The 27968-nt window shown below is 37.0% G+C and overlaps 1 protein-coding gene across 4 annotated transcripts; it reads right to left on the minus strand.

The window, feature by feature from the left end:
* Nucleotides 1-2486: 2486 nt before the first annotated feature.
* Nucleotides 2487-27884, minus strand: LOC121414551 (homogentisate 1,2-dioxygenase-like). 4 transcript variants are annotated; one of them, XM_041607763.1, is made up of 14 exons: nt 27522-27884; nt 21333-21933; nt 16737-16808; nt 15523-15717; nt 15123-15182; nt 14314-14405; nt 13854-13888; nt 12937-13016; nt 12376-12475; nt 10056-10279; nt 9201-9327; nt 8312-8364; nt 5508-5636; nt 2487-3358 (listed from the first exon to the last, which is right to left on the minus strand). In XM_041607763.1, exons 1-14 carry the CDS (start codon nt 27728-27730, stop codon nt 3215-3217), a joined length of 2121 nt encoding a protein of 706 aa, XP_041463697.1. In that variant the 5' UTR covers nt 27731-27884; the 3' UTR covers nt 2487-3214. The 4 variants fall into 4 exon arrangements, with proteins under 4 accessions (XP_041463697.1, XP_041463696.1, XP_041463698.1 ...); XM_041607762.1 differs by lacking the exon at nt 27522-27884 and adding an exon at nt 27022-27248; XM_041607764.1 differs by lacking the exon at nt 27522-27884 and adding an exon at nt 26906-26979.
* Between the last annotated feature and the right edge of the window lie 84 nt (nt 27885-27968).

The raw sequence follows: 27968 nt of genomic DNA on the forward strand, positions 1-27968 counted from the left end.
TATTATACGATATATAATTTTCTCATTGTCCTCCATGAACATGTAGAATTAGCACTGTTTTAACATTTCATGGTTCAGTCAAGTTGGTCATTATTGTCACATTGAATTATACAATATTTCAAACAATAAATAAAAACAGTAAGGGACATCATTGACTTTCTAATTGTGCATGTAACTATTTTGTGAAAACATAAGCATAACTTTAAAATTTCACAACTTTCTTTTACATCTGATTTGGATGAAATAGTCATTGTTGTGCTTGTTTGATTTTTATCTACTAATTCAAAGCAATATTTTTCTGGGGTGGACTTGACCTTTGATTGGTTTTGAGGTACTAATTTACATAAGCTGATCAACTTAAATTGTATACATCAGAAGTAACAGTAATACACAGAGACAAAACACTTGAATTTATATGACATATTTTATTCCATGACTGTACAATATGCTCTCTTGAATTGTTTGCGGAAAACATGATAGCACAACTTTATCACACAGGAGATAATTCTCTTGTATGCACAACAATACAGCACTTTTCATAAAAAAGTGCATTTTTACAATAATAACCGTCTATATATAGCGAATATCACATATCGTCATAATTGGGGTGTTGCAAGAAACTTACGATCAATTGCAAGTCTTATTTTCGGTCCCTAAATCAATCATATGTTTAGCAATTGAATAAAAACGTGTGATTGATTGCTAAACTGTTTCTTGAAAGGAGTGTAATCTGACTTGCTACAGTCAAAATTGATCCATCAATTTAAAATTGCAACAGAATATTTGCAACTGATTGCAAATATTTTCTTGCAACACCCCCTAAGTCTTGGCACTTCAAAACAAAAATGGAAAGAAAAAGATGTATCACTAATCTAGTAGTAAGCCAATTTCACTGAACCTCTCAAAAACAATATACCATATATGATATTGAAAACAATGATGAATAAGGATGTATTATCGAGAATTTCTTTCATTGAACTGGCTTCATTCAGACCACTATCGCAGGAGCACAAATGCTTTGTGAAAATGATGCAAATGACAATAAGTTCAACATTAACTATGTTTTTATAAAAAATAAATTTCAGTCATATCAGCCAAGACTTTAAGTTACATGGATGAATGCTAGAAGAACTGAAACATGCTGCAAAATCATGATAACTTCTTTAAAGGGTTGGTATTTACAATGGCTGAATAAACAAAGTTTGATTGTTACTGCTTTGACATATACAGGGAATGAATACTCTGTGTAGTCAATATTTCAGGGCATACATGTACTCTCTGCAATACCTACTGGTATACACTTTTCATCAAAACAGAAACAAGCAAAACAACATAAAATCGGTTCTTCAAAATACATTTCAAAACATAAAATAGGAGCTTTGATTTTGTAGTGCACTTTGTGCCAAAATAATCAACTTTCAGTACATTTTCCAATCCACTCTTTTACATTACGGGTCCTAAATTAGCCACACATGTCATGCCTTGCAAAATGGCACATGCTAACGTGCTCTGAAAAAAGGTATAATTATATGAAGAAAAAAATTTTTTTTTCTTCAAAAATTGTGTTGAAGTTGCAGGCTCTCTGTTATTAACAAATATCAAAGCAGTTTGGGCCAATCAACAGGCCCCCTATTCAAATGCTGGGTGAATTGGGAGGGGGGGGGTATATGTTGAACTTGGAGAAAAAAAGTAATTGCGAACATGTGCTTTAGATGATTGTTCTGCATAGAATGAACAGATCAATAGTTGGTTGGGCTTGGGGGGGGAGGGTCTGCTCCTTCGGGTAAAAATAAATATCATACTCTCTAAAACATTTAAAAAAATATTTTTTGAAAACATCCCATGATGGAAACTGATTTGTTCTGCACTCGGTGCCAAAGACTTAAATTGATGAAAGTTTTGAAAAATATAATCTTGTACTCACACTATAATGAAAAAAAAGCTCATTCATATAGCACATCTAATATATGCATATACAATGTACTCTACTTAGCTTTATATTATCTTCCTGGCTGTAGCTGTGTAGCCATTTATTGGATTCAAAGCAATCAAGCATTCTTAATGGAAAAAAAAACTAGAACCATTCATTTCCATGCAAATTTCACTAATTACCAACTGAGAAACCTTTGCTCTTGACTATAAAACTCATCAAATGCTAGCCAGATAGTGTTGTTGAGAGGGTATTTAACAAATCCGCTTTCAAATCAAATAGCTGGTGCACAACAATTGAACTCCTAAATTATGCTTGTATGATGAAATTGGGATATTTACAACAGCATCCTTGTGTGTTAAAAGCTGAATGATTGTAGTAATATATTATATTTGAAAACAATATTGCACAACTTGCTAATGGGGTAGGTAACACATATGATTAAAGATAAATTGAATTTGATTTCAACACCGTGTGTCACGTAGACTCCCCTGATATTCGTCAAACGATATTGGATATTGTTGGTCATAAGTGAACAGTATAATTATTTTTTTTTATGATACAAGTAGCTGATTTCAGTGTCGACTTTCCTAAAGTGACCAGAGACCATTCCTTTTCAATTATAAAGCTCAACTATGTGAACTGTGTAATGATATATATTTTTTAATTTTTTTAACAAACACTCCATGAATGAAACAAATAAAAAGAATACATGATCAATTCAAACAAAATACTCCCCATTGTGTAATGCAGCATGAATTACGACCTCACTGATTAGAATCTGGGCTAAAAGGAAAGCAACACACAGAGAAAAAAACATTTTCTTCATTATCAATCTTTGTCTGATCCCTGAATTCATCCACTATTACTTTTTCTCACTGACACAAAACTCATACAATGGGACTGTTATTGGAAGACTTTCCATAATACTATAATAAGCGGCTGGGACCAGTGATAAATTCAAGGCTGGTACATTCAGGACATTGGAGAGCCAGCCTCGACTACATCAATGGCTTTTACTACAAACATGTTTGACCTGAACATTTCAGCTATTGGCTGGGGTGGGGGAGAGGGGAGGCGTGAATGCTAGCGCATCCTTAAATAGTTTAATAGCATTCCTATTGATACATGAAAAAGAAAAATGCAATCTCACAATTATCTAAATCTTTCCCACCACAAGTTTTTCCCTTTAAAAAAAAAATAATGATCTCGAAGCTGCCATGTGACTGCAAGAATGGAGAAACAGAATCGATATTGCTGACGAATCTTCCACTTTGAGCGGTTTCACGCCATCGCTTGGCCGTCTTCCGATTTGAAACGTTTCTGAAGCGGTTGCCAGCATTCGTAGTAGCTTGGATCTACCTTTTGACAAGTTTTATCTCCCCATTCAGTCAGGGCTAAGCTTAGACTCGTCTCAAACATGAATGCCTGGAGGTAAAAGATGTAGATACAAATGGTCAGAAATATATATCATAATGACGCTCCACTCTTATATAGCAACATCTGTAATCATTAAAAAAAATTAACTGTTGTCACAATTATAACTGGCTTGTCCCTATACCCTTATACAATTTACATGCACCTTCTACACTCCCTGGTGGGCAATCTAACAAGACCTTCAATGTTTTTTTCTTTAGACAGTTAAAATGATCAAGTATCCTCTACCCCCCGAAAGATTTGCTTTGACTAAAAAAGGAAAAATCAAACAAATGTTTGACACTGAAAATTCTTTCAAAATCAGATGTAAAATAAAGGTATAAACACAATGGCCCGTATTCTGATAGCAGGTTTAACTTAAACCCAGCTTTAAAGTTGTGGTTTAAGTATGGATAGCCAATTATCACATAAATCACTAACAGAAGATATATCATACTTCAGCTCATTTGGCTCTCAAATCATTCATAATTGTCTAGGACATATAAATAGATGATTGTCTTCACCATCGATGAATGAGGAAAGAGCACAGTAAACATAAAAAACATACAACTTAATAAAACTTTTGATACCCTTGGCTTCCCATACTTAAACCACCACTTTAAACCTGGGTTTAAGTTAAACCTGCCATCAGAATACGGGCCATAGTCACTTGAAATTAGTCAGGATGAAAACAATCGAATATGGGACATACTTGATTTACTCCAGTTGGAACATATTGAAACCAAGTACATTGTTGAATAGGGACAAGAATTTCAATGGGTGCATGTCTTGGATAGGAAACTGTGCAAGTCATGTTCAACAGGCACAGGGCTTTACTAAAGAGTGCATGCATCTTCGGCCTGATTGAATATTGGTGGGTCAGTTGCATTCAAGTATATGTACCTGCAAGACCCATGCTGTGAAGGTTTGGGGAAAGCTACTTGTAGGATGCACTACCAACATCTTGGAGAAAACTCCTTGCAAGTTGCAACTCACTTTTCAGTTGTAATATCATGTACTAAGTAAGTAAATCTAATGATTTTTCTCACATTTTTAATAATGGGAAGGGGGGGTTAGAAGTGAAGTACATGTAACTAACACTGTGAGTGGTCTGTAATTTACTGCGTGTTATAATTAGCTGGTCTTAAGACAAAAATACAGGAATACTGTAGAGAATGAATTAAAATTAGCCTGCACTTTTTTTATACAGAAACTGAAATATTTTGAGTGTGCCTTTATTACTGCTCGGGATATTGCATGTTGCTATGACATTGTTTTATAGCTGTTGACATGGATAAGCTGGGGACTTCCATATGTCCCCTCCACTAATTAAAAAAAAATACTTCTCCAAAACCCCCCTCTTTTGTTCTCTCTTCTTTTTTTCTTCTTACTTCTGGTTGGAACTTGGATTAGAACCTCTCGCTGCTGATCGAGGCATCTTCTGTCTGTCGCCTTACTCACTGAGCTACATGTAGCAGGAATTGTTGATAGCCATGGGTTTTAAAACGATTATCAACCGATATTACGACTAGTCTACTCTCCAAGAGTATTGGGTATTTATTTTTCTGACTAAATAAACCGATGCCATTGGGAATTACACACACTCAAATTTTTGACCGAATAAAGCAATTTTTGGGTATGTATCCAACTTTTCCTTCTTAAATCTCTTAGATAAAGGTTAGATAATTCTTGATAAACCTCCATATTTTTTTTTTCAATTTTGGTGGAGGGGACATATGGAAGTCTTGCCTGAGCTGGGCTCCTCCTTTACCCATGCATCAACTGGGAGAATGACCAGCTGAATTACTTGCAATCTTGTAATTTGCTTTGCCAGAACATGGCATTCAAGTCCCACATGTAGCACTGATGTTAGTGATCTAGTGCGACATCAAACATTTGAAATCAAGCATTTTGACTGGCTGATACTGAACTTGCTATAGAAATTAAGCACTTGTTTTTAACAAGTCTTTTTGAAACCGGACTCTGTACTCGCCATCATCCCGTCGGCAATTCGTTCAGCTTTGAGATGTGCGTTAGAAGCATTTTCAAAGCATGTAGCATCAGCCAGTCAAGCAATTTGACTGGCTGATACTGAACTTGCTATAGAAATTGAGCATTTGCTATTATAGCAAGTTTTTATGAATAGGGATCCTGTACTCACCATCGTGCCATCAGCAATTCGTTCAGCTTTGAGAGGTGCGTTGGAAGCGTTTTCAAAGCACGTAGCATCCGGACCGTGGGGCGTCATCATACTATGAAGGGAAGCACCGCCGGGTTGAAATCCTTCCTCCTACACACACACAAACAACAAATAAAAAAAATCAATAGAAAACACTCAAATGCTACAGAGAAACCTGAATAAGATCACCCAAGGCCCTTTAGCAGGTCCCAAACTCTATGGCCAGAATTCACAAAGGTGGTTTTGAAAACCCACGATCGAGTCGATGGTTTATGCAGATTTCCTGTATACGGTAAAATACGCTTAATTTAGCAGGTATCGGGCGCGTGTATAAAACATGTCCAATGCTGATGCGTGCATTTGTCACAGTGCGCCAAATTGACGCCTGTTACCATGGTTTGATATGCTATTTTATTCATGAGTCCACTGTTTGAAGAGTGGACTCATGAATAAAATAGTGTATCTAACCATGGTAACAGGCTTCAATTTGACACACTGTGACAAATGCGTGCATCAGCATTGGACATGTTTTATACACGCGCCTGATACGCGCTAAATTAAGCATAATTTATACAGGAAATCTGCATAAACCATGGACTTAACTGTGGGTTTTCAAAACCACCTTTGTGATTTCGGGCCTATTACTAACATAAACATGAATACAAAATAAAACAATTTATTGAAAAATTAGAAGATTAAGTTTCTTATCCTCCAAAGTGACTTCCATGCACCATTTTGATGTACAGGTACCACACAAGTGGTGCGCACTTTGGGAACCACTGAATTCCCTTTTAATAAACAGAAATACATGTAAATGTATTTGCGTATGTTTAAAGGCCACCGCACACCTTACGACTGTTCGCGATCCGATTTCGGAACAAATCGCATTTTGCTCATTTTCTGAAAATGTGAATGGAACATAATCATTTTCTTTGAGGTTAAGATCAATTGAAGGAATACTAATATAACCATTTTGAAAGATTGCAAGCCTTTATTTTAGAGTAAAGGCCAAATTAGTTTAAAATCGTAACCAATCGTACGACTGCTTTGACATCATTACGACTAGGTATTAAATTTGCTTTTATTCTACTGAAGGATGTTAGCATAGTCACAGATTTGAACATAGGTATTCGTACGGTGATTTCAAACATTACACAGTAAGATATACCAAGTGTCAAAGTTAGCATCAAATTCTACTACGTTTTATTCCAAAATTGAGTCGCAGACCAACCATAAGGTGTGCGGTCGCCTTAACAGCAGATGATTCATCACGTGGTGTGGGCAGAGGCGTCGATCCTGGGGGGGCAGGGGGGGCGATCGCCCCACCAATGAAAATATTGGGGGGGCAAACATATCATTTTGACCCCCCAATAATTCCGGATGTGGCCAAAAAAAAAAAACAAGATTGTAATGCAGCAAGCGAGAATGAGATACACAACTCGTTCTTTATTTAAAATCGTGCTCAAAATGCCTGCTTTTCTGATTGGAATATAAAAATTTTCAGCTCGCGCTTCGCGCTCGCATCATTTCTGTAGCAAAAACCCATACTTCTCATGATTAAATAGGTGAATGCAAATGTCCCATTTTCACTTTAAAGCCTCAAAAGAACTCCTGCTTCGATTTGCATTCATCATTTCCTGGATAGGCCTATATATCTTGTTCTTTATCGAAAACGTCCATTAAACTGTCACTTTTTTCAGATCGAAAAATCAAATTTTCAGCTCGCGCTTCGCGCTCGCATCTATTCTTCTTTTAGATACCAATCTTAATCATTGGTACCAAAAATGCTTAGAATATCAAGCTTTCAGGTTAGAATATAAAGAAATTTTAGCTCACTCTCGCCACTCGTACTATCTGTGTAATGAGATATGTATCCTCCTCATGAGTTACTACAAACAGTTCTAAACAGGCACGCTTTTTCTGCCAGTATACTATAAAAAAAAATCAGCTCGCGCTTCGCGCTCGCATTAATTTGTTGGTGAGATACGACGTGTCTGTGTCTCATGAGTCGCATATATATATGTGTGTGTGTGTGAGGGTGTGTGTGTGTGTGCGTGTGTGTGCGCGCTTGTGTATATGTGGGTGTCTTGTACGATCCAGCGCCTTTGGAATGTTAATGATTTTGCCCCCCCAATCTGAAAAATGGATCGACGCCCCTGAGTAGAGGAGAATCCTGGTGTAGTGGGTGTTACTCTTGCCTTTTAATCAGAGGGTCGTGGGTTCAAATCTTACTTAAGAAGTTACTTTCTTTCAGCAAGAAATTTATTGGCTGCACACAACCCAGGTGAAATGAATGGGAACCCAGTAGGATTTATTCCTTGACTGCTTTTCGCCTTTACGGCAGCTCATCTACAGCTGTAGCAATTATATGATACCAAGTATTAAGCGCAGTAGGGTATATGCATTTAGAAGCTGCATTATGGAGCGTTGTGGCCTAGGGGTTAGTCTTCTGACTTTGAAACAGAGGGTCGTGGGTTCGAATCCCAGCCATGGCATAGTTTGCTTCAGCAAGAAATTTATCCAGATTGTGCTGCACTCGACCCAGGTGAGGTGAATAGGTCCCCTGCAGGATTAATTCCTTGAATGCATGAGCGCTGAGAGGCAGCCCGAGCTAAAGCTGGGGTTATAATAACAATGACAATGCACCTCAGAATAGAATATTTCTAGATAGATGGCGATATATAAATGCCTATTATCATTATCATTATTATACAAATGGACCTATTAAAAAAAATAACAGAGAAACAAAAGAAACTGTTATTGGGTGTTATTATGCATGATCTTACCTTTGCTTCATATTTTCCTTTGATGAGACCCATGAATTCACTCATGCAGTTTCCTAAGGGGAATAGAAAGAAAACACCGTACAGATATTGTAAAAACCAATATTTTGTTGAAAATACAATGAAAAGAAACACCAAAAAAAGGAAGAGGAAAAATGAGGAGATAGATGAGAAAGGAAGAGAGAGGAGGGGAACGAAGAACAAGAAGGAGAGAGAAGGAAGAGGAGGAATGGAAAGAGAAAAAAAGAAGATCATCAAAAAGCCAATCCTGTAACTCTGTAATGCCCCTTTTATTCAATTAAGAAAAATAAATAAGGTGCCCTTCCCCATCCCCATCCTCTGAACAGAATAAGAGCCAACAAAAATAGGAGAAGAAATAGACAAAGGGGTGTATGAAAATGGAGAATATATCAGTGTTAAAATTACTTTTTATTTTTAGGGAGCCATTTTGAAAAAAATTTGAGAGCCATTTTTCATTTTACCATCTGAGTCATTTTCATTTTTGAGAGCCATTCTTTTTTTTTCTCATGATTCAATGCATGGGTTAACATTGCAGTTTGTCCTGCTTGTCTCACTATCAAAGTTACGGCAAGACAGGTGCTGCGCATCTTCTGGAACGCCACTCCCGTGATTCTAAAAATTCCACTCAGTTACACGTCAGAAAGTGACAACGCATGGAAATAAAAACTGCAGCTGCAATGGCCTGGCTGTCTGGCTACTATGCAGGCGTAGATGGGAGACTGGATGGGCGAGTACCGGTGCAATTTTCATGTTGGGAGTCACTACATACTTGGCAGATTTAGGCAGATGCAAGAGCGATTCAAAAGCACACGAGAGTGGTATCGCTTGTCGCTCCCATCTATTTTCAATGCTAGAATATATATATACTCACTGTGGTAGTATGGTGGTCTGAAGGTATGTTCTTGAACAGACCAACGAGGTGGGAAGATGACAAAGTCAGCAATGGCAGTACCGGGTCTGTTGGATTGGCAGGTTAGGACTGTGAAGATTGACGGATCCTAGAGAAAAATGAGATGAATTATTCATTTTTCCATTCACAACATACGATTAAAGTTACAATACATCGTCAAACTAACACAAAAATAACCTTTGACCTTGATCATGTGACCTAAGACTTGTGCAAGACGATCAGTGACACTTGATTACCCTCATGTCCAGGTTTCATGAACTAGATCAACAGCAGTCGGATATGGTTCGTCTGCAATCATTTGCAAAACATGTAATACCAATAGAAATACTCAAAAATTGCATATCAAATGAAAGCATTTCATCTCATCTCTCAGAAAAATAGGAAATATAGTCATGATCACTAAAGCATTGTGTACTATGCTTCAATGATCACAGCAACGTCTGAAAATAATCATTATTGCATATTATAATTAGTAAACATTCCAGCATGACTGAGCACAATTTGCAACTATGTGCAAACAAAGGGTATAAGGTCTTCTTTCATATGCAATATAATTCATTCTACCTTATAATAGCCAAGTTAGGGATTTTTGGGTTCAATGTAGTTCATCTTCTCTTTTTGTATTGTTGTATGTAGTGTACAAATTTTTGGAGACACCATAAGTTATGCAACATGGCCCAGTTGAATTCAAGCAAATTATGAAAACAATATTTCATGAACACTTTGTTCAGTTAATCAAAATGGAAAACAATGCTGCAGGAATCCCCCAAAATAATAAATAATCATTATCATTAAAAAACAAACAATCATACTTACTGCATGATCGAAAGCAACGGCATTGATCACCATAAACTTGTCCAAGTCGTACTTGTAAGGATGGTAGTTACCGTGCCACGCTGCGACGTCGTACGGAGAATGCTTCTGACTCGCCGAGAAGAGCTTGCCCTGGAACTTGCTGATCATGGTGTAATCGCTTGGACGGTCCTCGAACCAGGCTGTCGGGGTCAGGAAATCACGGGGGTTGGCAAGTCCGTTGGCCCCTATGAAAACATGGGAAGGAGAAATGAGCTGAATATTAAGAGCTAGGAACTGGCGGGGCATCATGGATTAGTGGTGCGACTCTTGTCTTTCAGTCAAAAGTTCATGGCTTCAAGTCCTACAAAATGGTGAGTTCAGTCCAATTCATTTAGTTTCTCAGCATAAACGTTGAATGAAATATGTACAGCCAGTTCCATAACATTTGCTCTGGAGACAATACATGTAGCTCCAATGAAAAATCAGCATGTTAACCCTAAAAAGACTGGGGGGGCTGATTCAGCCCCCCCCCTCGACATTTTTTGCGATAAATCCGCCGCGCGAAATTTTTTGACCGCGTCGCTCACTGACTTTTTACTTTCAAGTCTCGCGCAACTTTTGAGACCAAAATTGTGACCCCGGGTACACGGTTCCAAAATTACGCAACATTTCGTAAGTGCATGCAGACCCAAAATTACTCAAAAACATGAATTTGTGTACAAATCCAATGCAAATAGTGTTCTTAGCCAAAATTCATAAATGTATCATTATTTTTCCTTTTACTGCTTAAAATCAATTAATTTTATCTTTTTTATGGTCAAAATAAAGTCCCCGACAATTTCCATTGAAAAAACAATTAAAATCAAAAAGTCGAAAAACAAAGAAATACGTAAGAAATTTAGAAAACAATAGAATACATACGAAAATAAATGTGATTTTGAATTTTTTTTAAAATCAATTTGATCAGATGCCTAAATTAGCATTTCAGGGGCATTATTTTACTAATTAGAGCAAACTTATGATTTTATTCATAAATTAGCATAATTAATGAGACATGAGATTTTTGCTGAATTTGATGTTATAGTTTTGTAGATAATGCCATGGGAAACGCGTGTGCCAATTTTCGTCGCGATCGTGCTATCGACGGCAGAGATCATAAGGGGGGGGGGCTGAATCAGCCCCCCCCAGTCTTCTTAGGTGTCAAAATAGCCCAGTCTATTTAGGGTTAAGCCAAACCCAACACCTGAACTCCAAAATTGAATAAACCCTACTCCTTATCTTAACTCTGAACCAAAAACTCTTTTACAATCCTAACTCTATACCCTCTGAGATATTAACCATAAATAGACTGGGCTATTTCGATGCCTAAGAAGACTGGGGGGCTGATCCAGCCCCCCCCCTTATGATCTCGGCCGTCGATCACACGATTGAGACGAAACTTGGCACGCGTGTTACCCATGGCATTATCTACAAAACTACACAGTCAAATTCTGCGAAACATCTCATTGCTAATTAATTATGCTAATTTATTCGTAAAATTAAAATTTTGCTTTAATTAACTAAATAATGCCCCTAGCATGCTAATTTTTTGGTACACAGATACTTTATATGAATCTGATCAAATGTACTAAAAAAAATTCAAAATTATATGTATTTTTTGTGTATTTTATTGTTTTCTAAATTTCTTATGTATTTCTTTGTTTTTCGACTTTATTTTTATTGTTTTTTATTGTTTTTTCAATGGAAATTGTCAGGGACTTTATTTGGACCATAAATAGGATGGAATTAATTGATTTCAATCAGTAGAAGAAAAATAAGGACACATTTATGAACTTTGGCTAAAAACTCTATTAGCGTTGGATTTGTACAAAAAATTCACGTTTTCGTGCCATTTTGGGTCTGCATGCACATACGAAATGTTGCGTAATTTCGGAACCGCGTACCCGGGGGTCGCAAATTTGGTCTCAAAAGTTGAACGAGACTTGAATGTAAAAAGTTAGTGAGCGACGTGGTCAAAAAATGTTGAGGGATGGGGGCTGAATCAGCCCCCCTCCCCTAGTCTTTTTAGGCAAATGTTGCAGGAGCATAATGTCATGTCACTTTACAGCTTACCCTATAGAACCAGGGACAGAGTCAGGGAATTTGGGCATTATGAAGTTACACAATTAAGACATCTTATCTAATACTCTGGTTTCTTTCCTTTTTCTTCCATTCTCCCCTTTTTTATTCATCCTTCTTTTTTCTTTTCTCTTCCCTGCTGCTTGAAAATCATAGACTGCTCCCCGCAAGCCTACCCTGTAATGCTGGCCCTGTATTGGACCAACCTAACACCAAAGCTTACCTATGGGACCAAGGTCAGGAAGGGTGAAGTGGCCATCAAAAACTTCTAGAATGTAGCCTCTTGAAGGTCCATTCACATACACACTGAACCTCATTCCTTGCTGAAAGTAGAACATAAAAATCAGGAAAATTAAATTCTTTTTTAACTATCCAGTGTTATGCCATTTTGCAGATCACCACCATCGGTGTACATGTATACCACTGAATATTTGCTTTGCGACACACTTCCTGGCTTTCAACAAAGGGCATTCACAATAAACGGAACAATTCATTGTACAATCTGATAACTTAAAGTTTATGGAAAACCATATTCAAGTACAACAGTTACATGGGGCATATCTGGGCTGATGACCCCCCCCCCTTGGTCAGCCATGGATCCCCCTCAAAATTTATCATCTCTTCATGAAGAGAGAGGCCTATTTCATAAAACTTGTTAAATTTGCGATATCAGTTTTAAGCCACTGAAATCATTTCATTTGATTGGCTGATAGAGAAATTGATATGGAAATTGTGCATTTGTTATCTCGATGAAATGGGACCAAGACGTCCAGCTCATATTTACCTGGATAACACAGATCTCGTTAGGATTCACCATCAACTTCCCAAACTCGGTGTAGATGAGGAGCTCCCCTTCCTGTGGAACTGGATTAAATACAATTTAAAAAAAAAGACAAAAATAATATGTGTGAAAGACATGCAACAGTTTCAATCATTAACCTTGCCTCTAGCAGACAAGCTTGTAAATAGTGTGAATTAATAAAACTTTGAAGAATGAAGCTTGAAAACTAGTAATTCAGCCCTGAACTTCAGATGTCCAGTACCTTAGCGCATTTATTTCTTCTTGTTGTCTACAATACTCTACAGATACAATCATCATCATCATCTTCAATGATTTCTTCTTGTTCTCTACAATACTCTAAAGATACAATCACCATCATCATCATCATCATCCTCCTCATCATCCTCATCATCCAAATCATCATCCTCATCCTCCTCCTCATCATCTTCATTATCATCAACATCATCATCATCATCTTCATTATCATCTTATCATCATCATCATCATCATCCTCCTCATCATCATCATCATCTTCATCATCATCATCCATCATCATCATCATCCTCATCATCATCATCCTCATCATCCTCATCACCATCATCATCATCATCTTCATTATCATCATTTTCATCATCCACCATCTCCACCATTATGATCCATTTCATGATCTTAATCATTTTCTTCATCATCATGACCGTCTCCATCATCTTCATCATCATAGATATGTTCATCATAATCTTCACCATCATTATCATTAATCATCAACATCATCATGATCTTCATCATAATCAATATCGTCATAATCACTATCGCCTTCACAATCATCCTCCTCCTTATCATCATCGTCATCATCAATTGGTCAGAGGATATTTTCATTTCTCTACAAAAAAAAAGCTCATGTATGGTGAAATAATATTTACCTATGAGAAAGTCTCCATCAGAATTGTAAAAACTCCTGCAAAATAATAAGAACAACAATAACAACGACATGAAGTTGAAAACACACCATTTACATGGAGTTGCTTTTATGAATTTTCATAATCCATACGCTGTCAAAGTCACTGTACAGGATTGTTTTATATATTAACTAGCAAAAGCCATTTACAAGCATGGATATTTGTACGATAGTGTGCCCATGAACTTTGTAGAATTTTCTACTTCTATATCATAATACCGGTAGCTAAGATGCAATATTTCCCTGTGTTTCACTATCATTAATTTTGTGGGTTTTTTCTTTTGGGGGTGGTTGCCATAGCTCCAGTTGATATCTGGATGAACTTTTATCAAAATAACATCAATAAACATGTATGCTAAAATGGTAAAAATCTCTAAAAATAATATTTTACACAATAATATTGCATTCATTCAATGGTTTCTTACTTATCTGACATGGACGCATTGCAGGTATAGATGTGTACGGCAGTGCCGTGTCGGGTCCTTGGATCCCCTGCTCCGCAAACTGTACTCAGACCCTAATCATGATTTTAAAAAAAATAATAAATTGAATACATGAAAACCATAAAATAAATCTCGGAGCATAAATAGATGTTCATTATCCATCTTGGGAGGGTTCCTTTTGCGACAGCCACCCAAAGTGAAAAAATGATATATTAGGGTTAATATTGAATTAATGTTGAATTATCATAGAAATTATGATTTTGCACAAGTAGACATAATCAGAATTTGGCAATCTGACTTTGTTTCATTTTATATTTTTTTACTTGGATAAAATCTTAATATACATATTAGGATTTGATTTCAACACCGTCAAAATAAAGAATGCAAGGTTACATGATGTCACCTGACTGATCAGGGCAGGTCTTACATGTAGTTGTGATTGATGAAATCTTATACATGGAATCCACTATTGGCACAATTTTTTTATCTCGGAAATGTAGAGAAAAGCACACTGATTTGTCAAGAAAAGGATACATGTATGACTATATGTAACATATCTAGAATACAATTTGAACAGACACATGCATTCTTTATATTTGCATTGCATGCTTTCCATAGTTTTGGCCGATCTGATCAATAACACATTAATTTTATATCAGATTGGGCCCATAGAAGATTTGTGAGATTGTAAAGAGCCATTTTATTTTCACAAATAATAAAAACTGTACATTTGAATTTGTAAGGTGGTTGGAGGACCTTTAACTTTGACAAAACTTGGTTTGTACACTAACCTGAACAAAGTCAACTGGTCCGGAGCCTTCATGGGGCATATCGAATGGACGCCAACGCAGCTAGAAAAGAAAAAAATATTTCTGAAAAATTCAAATTCAATAATTCACACCTCCAAAAGAAAAATACAATACATTGAGAATCAAATCAGTCAAATGATTTTCGAATAAAATAACACAACTCATGACAATTGCAAAATTTAGACGAAATAACAAAAGATTTAAGTAATGAATGGAATGTGAGAGAATAGCAAAAAGAAATGTGAATGTAAATAAAAGAATGAAAGAACAATGGTGGCAATCTGGCGTGATTAGCAAAAAGCCTTGCTTTGTTTCTGAAGAGAAAATTGAAGCATAATCAAAACCATAGATATTTTTTTATCATGTTTGTTTTTCCTGTTACCTGGTTAGGATTTGGTGGCCAGCTGTCCCAATTATTTGTCATGTTCCCATTGCTGATAGGCTTGAAGGGGGTGTGGACGACAGATGGGCGGAGTCGGTAGAGCCAGGATCGCTTGTTGTGGACCCGCGGAGCCGTGAATGCCGTCCCACTCAGCTGCTCAGCGTACAAGTTATAGGGGCATTTCTGAGGGTTGTTCTGTTGAAAGAGAAATATTCATACTTGCAACTAGTCATAAGGCAAACTGATTAGAATTACAATGCAAAAAAGATACATTCACAAACATTACACGGAAAAATTAATCTAATCATAATCTGGAAATATATGAATAATAATAATAATACTAATCCGCTTTATATAGCAATTAATACATTGCAAGGGCATATCCATTATAAGTGCTTTACAGATATATCATTTATCATAATTTGATAAGGTACGACTTTATTGGAGCTGCTACATTTTTAAAACTCATAACTGTTCAATCTTGAAATTCATTTTAACTCATTATGTACATTGCATTCTTCTTACACTCTAATTTCTCAATATTTTGCCCATCTTCAGTATCATTTCTTTAAGAATAACGAATGACAATTTTCCATATTCATTTTCAAAGTATGTGATACTGAATTATCCAATTCAATCATATATTACTATACACAAAATGAAAGTAAATTTCATTCTTCTTTGTTTAGCACTAACTAGCCAATCAACCATTATTTCTCATCAAGGTTTGATTCTGGGGAACATGTATGTACATGCTAACGATCTTCAGATTGTCAAGTTATGATAATTGTTCATTTTTGCTTACTTACAAATTTCATTTACTATACAAACAGCTATTCCTTAAATGATAAATAATTTTCGTCACCCTCTGTCCTTCTTTCATGTCTTTTCTTGGCACAATTTTACCTCAGGCTCATATCATTCATGAGTGTAACATGTAAAGTGGTGCCAATCACACTAGCATGTTGTGATATTTATTGGTCACCACTATTCTTAATCTGTATTTGGGAATTTTCATGGTAACTGACGTTACACAACACAACTTTACACACTTCATTGTATGATTTTCTCTAAAACAACAAATGACGGGAATTTGCTTAAAATGCCCATTTGTAAATTACGCTGTATCTATATTGCTGTAACTAACAGTCGAGATTGTCGAAATAAATAAAAGGAAATGAAATTAAATTATTGTCAGTTAGACAATGACATACCTGACCCTCCGGTAAGGCTCCAGGACAACGGGGATCTTCCGTCGCAAACTCATTACCAAACCCGCTCATGTACTGCAAAAGTTAACAAGAATGTAATAGGTCAAATAAAAATGACTTTCTGATGCATCAATGCATTTCAAATTTTGCAAAGAAATTTGTTTATAAACACCAAAACAAGAACATAACAGGCCAAATAAAATATAACAATGACTTTCTGAAATGTCAATATATTGTACATGAATATGTATTTCAAATTTTGCAAAGAAATCTGATAATAAACACAAAGTGTGACAAGAAGAGAGGTCAAATAAAAATTATTTTCTGAAGCGTCAATTTGATCTCAATTTGGCTGAGGAATCTTATCATAAACATCAAAGCTGACAAGAATGTAGGTCACATGAAAATGATTTTCTGAAACATGTTTTATCTATGCATTAATAATATTTCAAATATTACTAAGAAACATACATGTGTAAATATATCAACAGAGACAAAATATATTGGCACAAGCATACAATTTCGTCAGCAAAACATCTTTTTTTCTGTTTTACTGATGTGCATTAATCAGTGAAATCAACCTACATGTAGACTAGAGTTTGTTTGATGGAAGCATACTAACAATAAAATATTGACAAAAAAACAAATTACATGTACTATGATCAAGAGTTTCTTTTTTCCCCAATACATACTTTTTCCTGTTTTAACTTAAAATCTTTCTATTTCATATGGCATAAATTGCTGACCAAGGCTAAACTGTGTATAGTTTATTCAACAAACATAGCCAGATCTGAAATAAGTTTAATGGTAATGTCAAGTTTTACTTTTTTTTACAATTATGCAATTTTTATACTCATCCTGGTCATTATGCAAATGGGGGAGATGGTGATGTCATACATTGTACACTTACCATATCTTTAATCATCTTCTGAATGAAAAATTTGAAATCGTATAAATTTTGATGAGGATCCAATTCCATAAAGTTCAGAAAACTTACAACATGAGGGAAAGTTGAATTATTTAAAAGAAATACAGAGGTATGAGTTCCTGCATTTGCATAATGTGTACTGCCAGGGAAAAATTGAACAGGGGCTCAGGCAGTTTGCCCCCCCCCCACCCAGACTCAAAAGAGCCCTGGAAATACCCATTTGCTGTATAAAGGTTAAAGCTTATTCCGTGCTGCAAATTTAAGCTATACTGTAGGTTGTGAAAGAGTAGCCCTCACCCCCCCAAAAAAAAGATAATTCAGTGCAGTGCTTCTTAAACTGATGGTCCGGGAGAAGCTCCAGAGAAAGAAAAAATGGGGGATAAAATATAGTATGTTTCAAAGACCTGGACCTGTCCGACAGCCCAAATATGTTATTTTTCATCGGTCTACGTGGGTCAATCAAAGGTAAAGCATGCTTTATGCATGTTGCAATATGCATGTACAGATTATGATGGTTTCGATCTTTGAACCTTATCATGCATGCATATTGTGTAGAATTTAGTTGTCTCCCATTTACCGGACCTTTGCGAATGCAATTAGTTCTTGAACTGTTTGTTTCGAGCGTGCTTCAGGGCTTTGAGTTCAAATTTCATGGACCTTTTTAAAGCGATTTAAGAAGGGCGAAAGAGGAAACAAATTGAAAAGTCCCTGAATGTAACTAAGAAAATCTGACCCTGAATACATTAAATTTGGATTCATCATGACTGGCAGTAATGCAAAATCATATTTGTGTGTCAAATGTTGAAGTTATTTAGCTTGTTATTAAGCTGTTATGTTGTCATGGTTGTATACGTTTAGAGGAGGGGCTCAAAGGCCGGGCTACTGAAAGTTATACGCACTATGCCCATTATTAAATCATCGTCTATCTTTGAGTCAAGACAAGTAGTCACATCGCTTTCTTAACATTTTGGTAGGTGGGCCTCGAAAAAAATTTGAGAGTCAACGTGGTCCTCGAGTTAAAAATGGTTGAGAAGCGCTGATTTAGTGCATTTCATAATGTGCAGATCATTGTTTTGTGCAATATGAGGAACAAAAAATGTAATATTTAATGAATAGCTCATAATTCAACACTGTTTGACAGGTTTCAGGAAAGGACTCTTGTAAACGAGTAGACCCATACCCCCTCCCCGACACCATGCATCATGACAGTGCAGGTTTGCAGCATACTCTACAACTACCAGCGCAGAAGTACCAGCACTTGCTTGAAACGGAAGTGAAAAGTAAGGGTTGTCAGTTGAAGTTTCACATGGTATTGCAAAATGTATCTTATAGATTATTTCAAAATACTTGTCTGAAGAATAACAAAGAAATACAGTTCAAACACAGATTCCTTAACAACAAATGGTAAGCTTTCTGCACATTTTCATGAATGTAGATGAAGTACTTTTCATCTGATGCCTTGTAAATGTTAATGATTGGTATGTATGGCTGAGATTTCATTACAATTGCATGTAAGAAAAAAAGTGATGAAATTTTAGCCGTGTTGTTTAAATAAAAAAAAATCAGTTACATACACATTCTATATAATAAACTAAAAAAGAATGTAAGCACTGTAACAACATCATCTACTTTTTAATTTGTGATGTGTATGATGGGGGACCTAAAGCTATGTACTTTGTTTTCAAACAATAAAAAATATGCCAATTTCAATATCTGAACAAATTATCTTTAACTAATTTGTTGCAAACATTTTCAAGATCATTAACCATGAATATCGCAAAACTCACGTAATACGAAAATCCTGCCGTGTTTTCCGAACACCTTGATTTTGCCGCCCGATGTAGAAGGGGTCCTAAAACTATGCACTCCATTAATCAATAAAAAAATAGTATTTCCTGTGCCTCAATTTGTAAAATATGTTCACATTATCATAGGATAATATGAAAGTAAAGTGAATATAACTCCAAAATTCCAAACAGTTGTGTGTTTTCTCTGCATTTAGAGACTTACTGCAGCCTCTGTAGAAAAATGGAATAGGAATCGTTCGTCACTCTGCAGTCACAGTTCCACAAACAGAGTGCGCATTTGCCATTAAAAACTGCATGCACGATGAGTGGTGTGCAGCATTAGGACCCGCGTAGCTTTAGGACCCCCTACCATAAGTTTAGTGCAAAAAGCAAAACTTAAAATGTCATAAATTTCTCATTTTAGTGTTTACATCTGATTTTGATGAAATTTTAATGTTTTTATCAGCTTGTCTGATATGTTTTCTATTTCAAAATTCAAATCAACTTTTTGCAGGGATAATAATTTCTATGATTTTTGCAAGATATAAATCAACTGATCAACAGATTGAAATTGTACCTCACAAAGATTCAGAATTTCTACAATAAAACACATACATGTAACTTGAGTCTTGATTGTATATTGAATTAAACAACACAGCGGATGAGCATAATCAGGTAATAATGAATCAGGCTGTCGTTAGAAGCCTTTACAACTTTGGGAGGGTTTTTTGAAAAGTCAAAGCGCGAGAGCTTGATGATGATCGCAATACAAAACGTCATGATTGTAAACAAAAGTGCGCATAAACAAATAAATGAATGAGTGGTTCCTAAATCTGAGATTTGGTCATATAACTCCTGAACAATATCTATCTCTAGCTCTTTGCCTCTCATGTACCTGGTATTTATGACGTCCCTCCTCACATTCACAATCTGCAATTCATCATATTTATTGGCGTGCATCCAAACTTAATTGCAACAGCAACAGACCGAATGGACTCACATTAACAACTTAATTCACAAAACAAATGCAAAATACACAAGAATTATGGTGATTCTTGAATTTACCTTTAGCTCCACAGCCATGTCTTCACTATCAGATATCGTCTGGTTCTCAAAATTTGCAGCTAACTACTTTATTTAGATAATAATTTGGTGTTATTCGAAGTAACTCGGCTGCCCCGTCTGCTAGAATACTGCTGTGAGTGTGAATGTGCCACGCGATATATTGTGCATGCGATAATCATCGATACAGCGCGCGCCCGGCCGGTCGCCGCCGCACCTGGCCCGGGTAAAGCTAGCTAACTGGCTGGCTGCGACGTGCGATGCGGGGACGGCCGGGGTTACCGTACATATTTCCTGCCAAGATTGGGACGGTGTACCGGTACGCCATCTATGTTTCAAGATTGCAATTCAATTGGTCAGAATTGGGGGTGTGTCGAGGGTTGGGCTCCGTACAAAAACGTCAACAAGGAGGGGGGGGGGGGGGGGGGGGGGGGGGGGTCAATATCTTGTTTTCATATCGTTGGCCTCTAAATTATTCAAGAAATAAAGACAGCAAATAGAAACATTGAACCCATTTTCATATTATGTAGTATCTCCATATCACATAATTGTTGAAAAATTAGGCCTATACCTGGCAAAATTGAAATTTTCTCTGTAGAGTATGACTTGTATATAGCGCGGCTATATACTTTCTACGTTATGATGAAATTTCAAAACAACTTATAACCATATCATGATATATAGGTTAAGATTTCAATGTTGACGACGCCGCCACCGCCGTCAGAAAAGCGCTGCCTATAATACTAGTCTCGCTCTGCTAAGTAGGCATGAAAAAAAAAACTCCGAAGAAAAAGCGGATTCTTCAATCTATGATCGACATACCTGAATAATGCAAGTTTCTGACTCAGTGGATGGGAAAGTGAAGTCGTCATCATCAACCTCATCAACCGCGGGGAAGGCGTACGCTATGCTTTGGGCGGTTACAACTCTCGGTCTCTCAATGTTCATCATAGTCGAGGATTGTCCTATGGCCCCCGATAAGGCGATGCTTTCGGCGGTTACGTCCCTCGATTCCTCAATCGCCATCGACGTCGACGGTTGGTCCACGGTCGCCGACAGTCCCGATTGCATCGGGAGTTCGTCCCCGAAAATCGTGGCGTAAACTTGAGAGGGCGGGAGCTGTCGTGGGGATGGTCGCCGGCGAGCTTGAGATGGTTGGTGAATTGGCGGCGAGTATCGCTGACGTGGTTGAGGTCGACGACGCTGTTGCGGCGGAGATGGTCTGCGTTGTGGCGGCCGAGAAGGTAAACGCTGCTGTGGAGGAGATGGCTGGTTAAAAGTTGGTGGAGACGGCTGTCGGCGTGGTTGTGGAGATGGTTGACGACCTTGTGGTGGAGATGGTGATCGATCTGGTGGTGGGGGAGGTCGTCGCGATCGTCTTCTCGGTCTCCTTTGAACCTTGCTCGCGAGGTATTCCTCATAGCTACGGGGAAAAATCATTTAAATAAAAACTGATCTATGGCAAACGAATGACTGAAAAAGTTGACAACCGTAGTCACTATACACTGCGTATCAAAAAACGGGACAGATTTGAAAAGTCTATAAATTTTTTGTTTCAAATTATGCCTGTCTATATTTTGGTGTTAATAGGTGCTCTGAAGTCTTATCTTTTAAATGCTATAAAAATATCTAGTTTCGTTCACGCTTGAGCGAACATGGAATGTTTTTGTCTGGGGTTAAAAAGGAGACTTGCGCCAAAATGGCATAAAATTGTAAATATGATGGTCGGACTTCTTATTAATCAGCAGACTTCTTCTATACCTTTTCATTATATTTGCCATACTTTTTCAAATTATGCGGTCAAAATTCATTTTCAAATCTACTTGCTTGAATTGTTCTGTTGTTGTTTCTTTTTAATACGTTCTCTTTTAGCTTTGAATATTCCTTCTTCAAGCAATTTTTTTTTTCAACCGAAGTATGGAAGAGCGGTTATGGTGCCTTTTAAACAGTGCCATACAGTGGGGCGGGGGCTCGGGGATGCCCCCCCCCCCAATTAAAAAAATCATGACCAAGAAAAAAAAAGTGGAAAGGAAATAAAAGGAAAGATAGAAAGTAAAATATCTTATTTTGATTTTTCTGAATATTACGTCAAAATCTATCACAAAATTTGATATTGTAATAAAGTGGGAATATTTGCGTGCTCGCTTTGCTCACTCACAACTTCCTGATACATTTTACCCGATCTGCCATATCTGGCTCCTTCAAAATTGACTCAATACACCATTGCTATACAGACATGAATCCCTTCCTGTTTGTCTTGTCAAACTTGGTCGGAATCTATAACCCCTTGAAAAATTATGTCTTTTAAAGGTACCATAACTTGTTTCACAGAATAAAAGGATTTGAATTACAAGTTTTCCCAATTAATAATGCAAATCTTCTTGCTTTGGTTGATAAAAAGTCTTCTTTTCTTACTTATGAAGGAAAATTCAGATTTTAAATGAAAAAAACAAAACAAAATATTCAAATAAATAAATAAATTTGTAAATAAATTTTGACAGCATAATTCAAAAATTATGGCACAGATAATGACAATGTTAAGAGGAAGTCTGCTGATTAGCAAGAAGTCTGATCATCATAATTACTCATATTCTGCCATGGCGCAAGCCTCTTTTTGAACCCCCGATGAAAACGTCCCGTGTTCGCTCAAGCATGAACAATTTTTTTTTTTTATTGCATTTCAAAGATAAGATTTCAGAGCATCTTTACTAACATCAAAATATTGATATCATAATTTGAAACAAATTTTTGTATAGACTTCAAAACTGGCCTGTTTTTTATACCCATGCACTGTATAAGGGGCGACTGAGAGAGTTACTTTGCCTAACATCAGGCTTATATGTCATTTTAAAGGAAACCAAAATACAAGGGGAAAATCTATCCTATCAGGAAGAATTAAATGAGATGAGCATTCTAAAAAGTTGTTTTATCAAAATCGGTTACAGAATAAGCGAGTTATGGAAGTTTGAAAACTCTTGTTGTATATGGGGATCCTCAAATTGGCAAAGTGCTTCAAAATGGCTGATTTTGTGGACAACTCTCAATTCGTTTTATACGCAAATTTTCAGATTTTTCTCATTATCTTTTGAATCGCATCTTTCCTCCTTCTGAGCACAACATATATCATGGGAAAATACAATTCACACCACATATGTCAAGGTCAGGAGGAGATAATGTGAAATATGTAAAATAAAGGGAAAAATCTGAAAATTTGTGTACAATATGCAAATGGAGAGTTGTTCACAAAATAATTTAGAAGCACGCTTGCCAATTTGAGTTACCCCCATAGTACAACAAGACTTTTTAGACGTCCATAACTTGCTTATATCATAACCGATTTTGATGAAACTTGATTTAAATTATTCCTCTCATTTTACTTTTTCCAATTAGACTGATTCTCTCCTTGGGTTTCAGTTTCCTTTAATGAAAGGATATTGAAGACCAAACTCGTATGCATGATCATAGGTCGACATACATGCCTACATAAGGATGAATTAAAGTAAAGGTAATTTACGTTGCCACGACCGTCGACATAATCATAGCACAGGGAAATGGGGTGCTGATCGAAGCACCCCCGAGTTTTTCCTGGGGTGTGTTGCGTGTATCATTCTCCATTGGCAGCACCCCCTGGAATTCTTGTAGGTGTGACAAAATGGAGAAATGCCCGACCAAAATGACAGTTTGATAGAAACTTGTGACCCCCCTTTTTTTTTGCTTGTCTATACATCAGTATCCCCTGTAAAAAAAAAATTGTTCCCATGCAGGGCTCTCGACTGTCTGGACAAAATAGGCCTAATGTTCTTATGTCGATACATGCATATATGCGGAGAAACATTATTTTATTTTCCAATTTTAATTATTCGTTACCAACTGCATGTGGTGCACGAATGGCAAGATTAAACCTTAATTGCCATTTATGGCGAGAAAATTATCGCGCCAGGCTGACATACAACTTTTAAAAAGTCGATAAAGCCCCGAATAAAGCAGGCCAATTTCTCCATGTTGACATATACGTCAAGAAGGAGAGAAAACTATCTCGCTATGTTGACTTTATAACGTTATTTCGTCAAGGTATTAAGTCGACAAGCAGGGTCGTCGGAACGTATTTTCCTTGGGGGGCAGAGCCCCAAAAGGGCACCTTTATGTCAAAAAGGGCAATTTGGTGAAAACGGATATCTTCACAATGAGATTATCATCTGCGTGAAGTATATAGCTAGAAAGCCAGTGAACACTTTTTGCGAGAGTGATCACGAATTTCCTTGTTGACCATAGTAGATTGCGAGACAAATGAATACCCTCTAGCGATTATTTCAATCCGCAATAATGAACCTATTTAGTACATAGCTATGTGTTCTGAAGTAATTTAATTGAGCAGAGCCATTTTGAAGCGATTTCTGATTAATAAGATATGATTTATAGGACCATCTGCGAGCGAACGATAACTTTGGGGAAAAAAAATAAAATCTGAAGTTGTAAAACCCACTTTTGGTCAATAACGCTGATATCTGGGTATCCTTGCGAGATGTTGCAAGCGCGAATCGCGAGCTCAAATATTTGGACATTTTAATACCATAAAACATAAAAATTAAACATTCCAAGCAAACATGTCTATCTTATCTAACTAATTAAAGTGTTAACGCGAGCGTAAAGCGCCAGCTGAAATTTTTAATATACTGACCAAAAAAATAATCTGTTAAGGACTGCATTTAGCGACTCAGGAATATGATACCTCACCGTAAATCGAAATAATGCGAGCACAAAGCGCGAGCTGAATATTTGTTCCAACCTGAAAACTGCACATTCTCAGCATTTTTGTAACAATGAACAGGAAAAGTACCTTACTAGATAATTATTGATGCGAGAAGTGCAAGCCAACAATTTTGTGATTTTCTAACCTAAAATTAATGGGGTGTTTCATTTTGAAAAAAGAAACACTTTTCCTACGCGGGAATTTTTTCGAGGGGGGGGACTCCGGTGCCCCCGCCCCCCCCCCCATTTCTGCCGCCCCAATCGACAAGACAAGCTATATCGCCTTCTTCAGCATTAAAGCAATGGACCCCAAAATTTTGTATTTCCCCATACAAATGCAGGCTGACAAAATTTTACAAAAAAAAAGTATATGAAATATTTTTTTTGGTGCGGTTCCAAATTTTAATATCTATATATACATATCATTTATATAGCTATGTGCAGCGAGGGAAATGAACACCTGAAACATATGACCTCAAGTCACCCTCACTTTAGGTGATATTTTCATACAATTTTTTCAATCCGAACAGAATGTTTGTATGCATGCATGCTGCGGATGACATACAAAATATCCATGACTGTAATGTACTTTGCAGTAAAATTAATGTACAAACAGAATTCTGTCAATTTCAAGGCCACAAGAGAGAGGACTTGAAGATAGGATATACAGTAACACTGCACATTCTAGAGACCATCCAATGATTTTCTATTTCTTTGGGGGTCGAGGGGCGTGCATATATTGCATATCCTTCTCAGAAATGAAACGATTGATAAATATACGAGTACTGTCAGAAGAGTCTTTGATGTAATTGAAAATCTGGCTTCAAGTTGACCTGGAGTCAAGGGCAGAAATCTCTCCCTCAATGAATATGGGAACCAGCTAGGGGCTGGAAATTTTTGACAAGCAAAAAAAAGAAAGAAAGAAAGGTAATCACCAAACAAGGTCATGTCGTCCAAAATACAAGTTTTTTTAATGATGTATTTCTTTCCATCATTAAAGACCAAAAATGGTAGGGCTTTTGTCATTGATATTAATTGTGTCCTGGCCCCTACTATTTTGTGGGTAGGGGGGACGCGTCCTCTGGGACTTCCGTCCATGCCTGGAATCATTCATCAGTTATAATGCAAATATACATATAGTTGACTTGAATTAAGTCAACTCATTTTACCACTTTTTTTCAAGTTGTGGGAGGGCCGGTGCATGTGCATTGACAAGAGTAACAGCTTACAATAAAAAATCTGGATTCAAGTTGACCTGAAGTTTCTTTCAGCGTGAATAAAAAACGTTTACAAAAATACAATCTATTGTGTGGGCTTACAATCTTCTGTCCCGTCTTCTGTGTAAATTTTGCATGTGGTCAGCTCTTGCCCCCCCCCCCCCCCTCCCCTCCATTTTCAAAAACGAACTGCGGAACCTTCATCATTGCCGTAAAATTAAGGATCTCTCATAAGAACAGTGGCGCCATATCATTATTGACAAGTTATACTTATAACTAACAGTGTTACTCTCATCTCTCTTTCTCTTGTAGACATACATCTCTAATATCTAGGCCTATAATATGTTTGGACATAGTGCATGTAACTTTGCACTTATAATGCTGTAAATAAATTCAAATCAAAACGTTGTGAAACATAATAATACGTACATTACAATATTGAGCACGGACATGCCCTGACACATATGTGACTTGCTTCCAACGTACATGTTTATATGCAGTCATGTCTGTGCGCGGAGCGAAGCACAGATGATCCAGTGACTTACCGCTCTTTGTGGTGGCACTTCAAGTGCCTGATATAATTTGATGTACAGTGCGGGTCATCCGAAACCCCTTTGTCGCACACGATACACACTGCTGTACGCCTCTGAAATGTACAGGTGTAATTGTAGAAATTCAAGTCAATGACTTGGGGAATCTTTGAACTCAGTTTCTTCAACTTGAATCCGACCGCAGGATTGCTATCCGACGTATCCATGTTTATGCCAATATAATATGCACCACCCAAGCAAACTAGAGAAATGACTTAAAACCTAGTGAGCATGTATATATGCATGCCATCGCGCGTTTATTATATGGTAAGTCAACGCATGAAACGTGTGTGTATTCGCGCGCATATTAGGATAATATTTTGTAAGTCAGCTAGGGTATAAAATGTACCATTGCAATGCTGCGTATACAGGATGCGTACAACGGTCGTATATGCACATGCACGTGTATACACACAAGTCCATGTAAGCGAGTCGTCGTCGAGTAATATACTCACCGCCTTCTGTGTTTTTTCAAGTGCTTGACAAATTTCGACGTGGTGTTCGGTGCATCTGAAACTGAACGGTCACAAGTTAGGCATACTGCTGTGCGTCTTTGAAACGAGCAAGTATAGCTGTGGAAGTTGAATTCTACTACTTGTGGAATTACCGGATATAGTTTCGAACGCTGTGCTATAGACCTATAAATGTCTCTGTGAGCAGACATAATTGATGCAGAAGGGAAAACAGATTTTCGAGTATTTTTTAGGATCGAAGATCGAAGTTGTACTTGCTTTGTCTCGGCGCTGTGCTATTTATATAGCGCGCCGTGTAGTTGCGTCGTGTGCGGTAAAAACTCGAGCGCCCCAAGATGAGTCCTTCAAGTACATGCATGACATCGACAGCTCATATGACCCGATCATAATAATTGTATACCGGGCTCATATGTCGCTACGAGTTGCTGC

The sequence above is a fragment of the Lytechinus variegatus genome, chromosome 4, assembly GCF_018143015.1.
Source record: "Lytechinus variegatus isolate NC3 chromosome 4, Lvar_3.0, whole genome shotgun sequence".
In the NCBI taxonomy this organism is placed as follows: Eukaryota; Metazoa; Echinodermata; class Echinoidea; order Temnopleuroida; family Toxopneustidae; genus Lytechinus; species Lytechinus variegatus.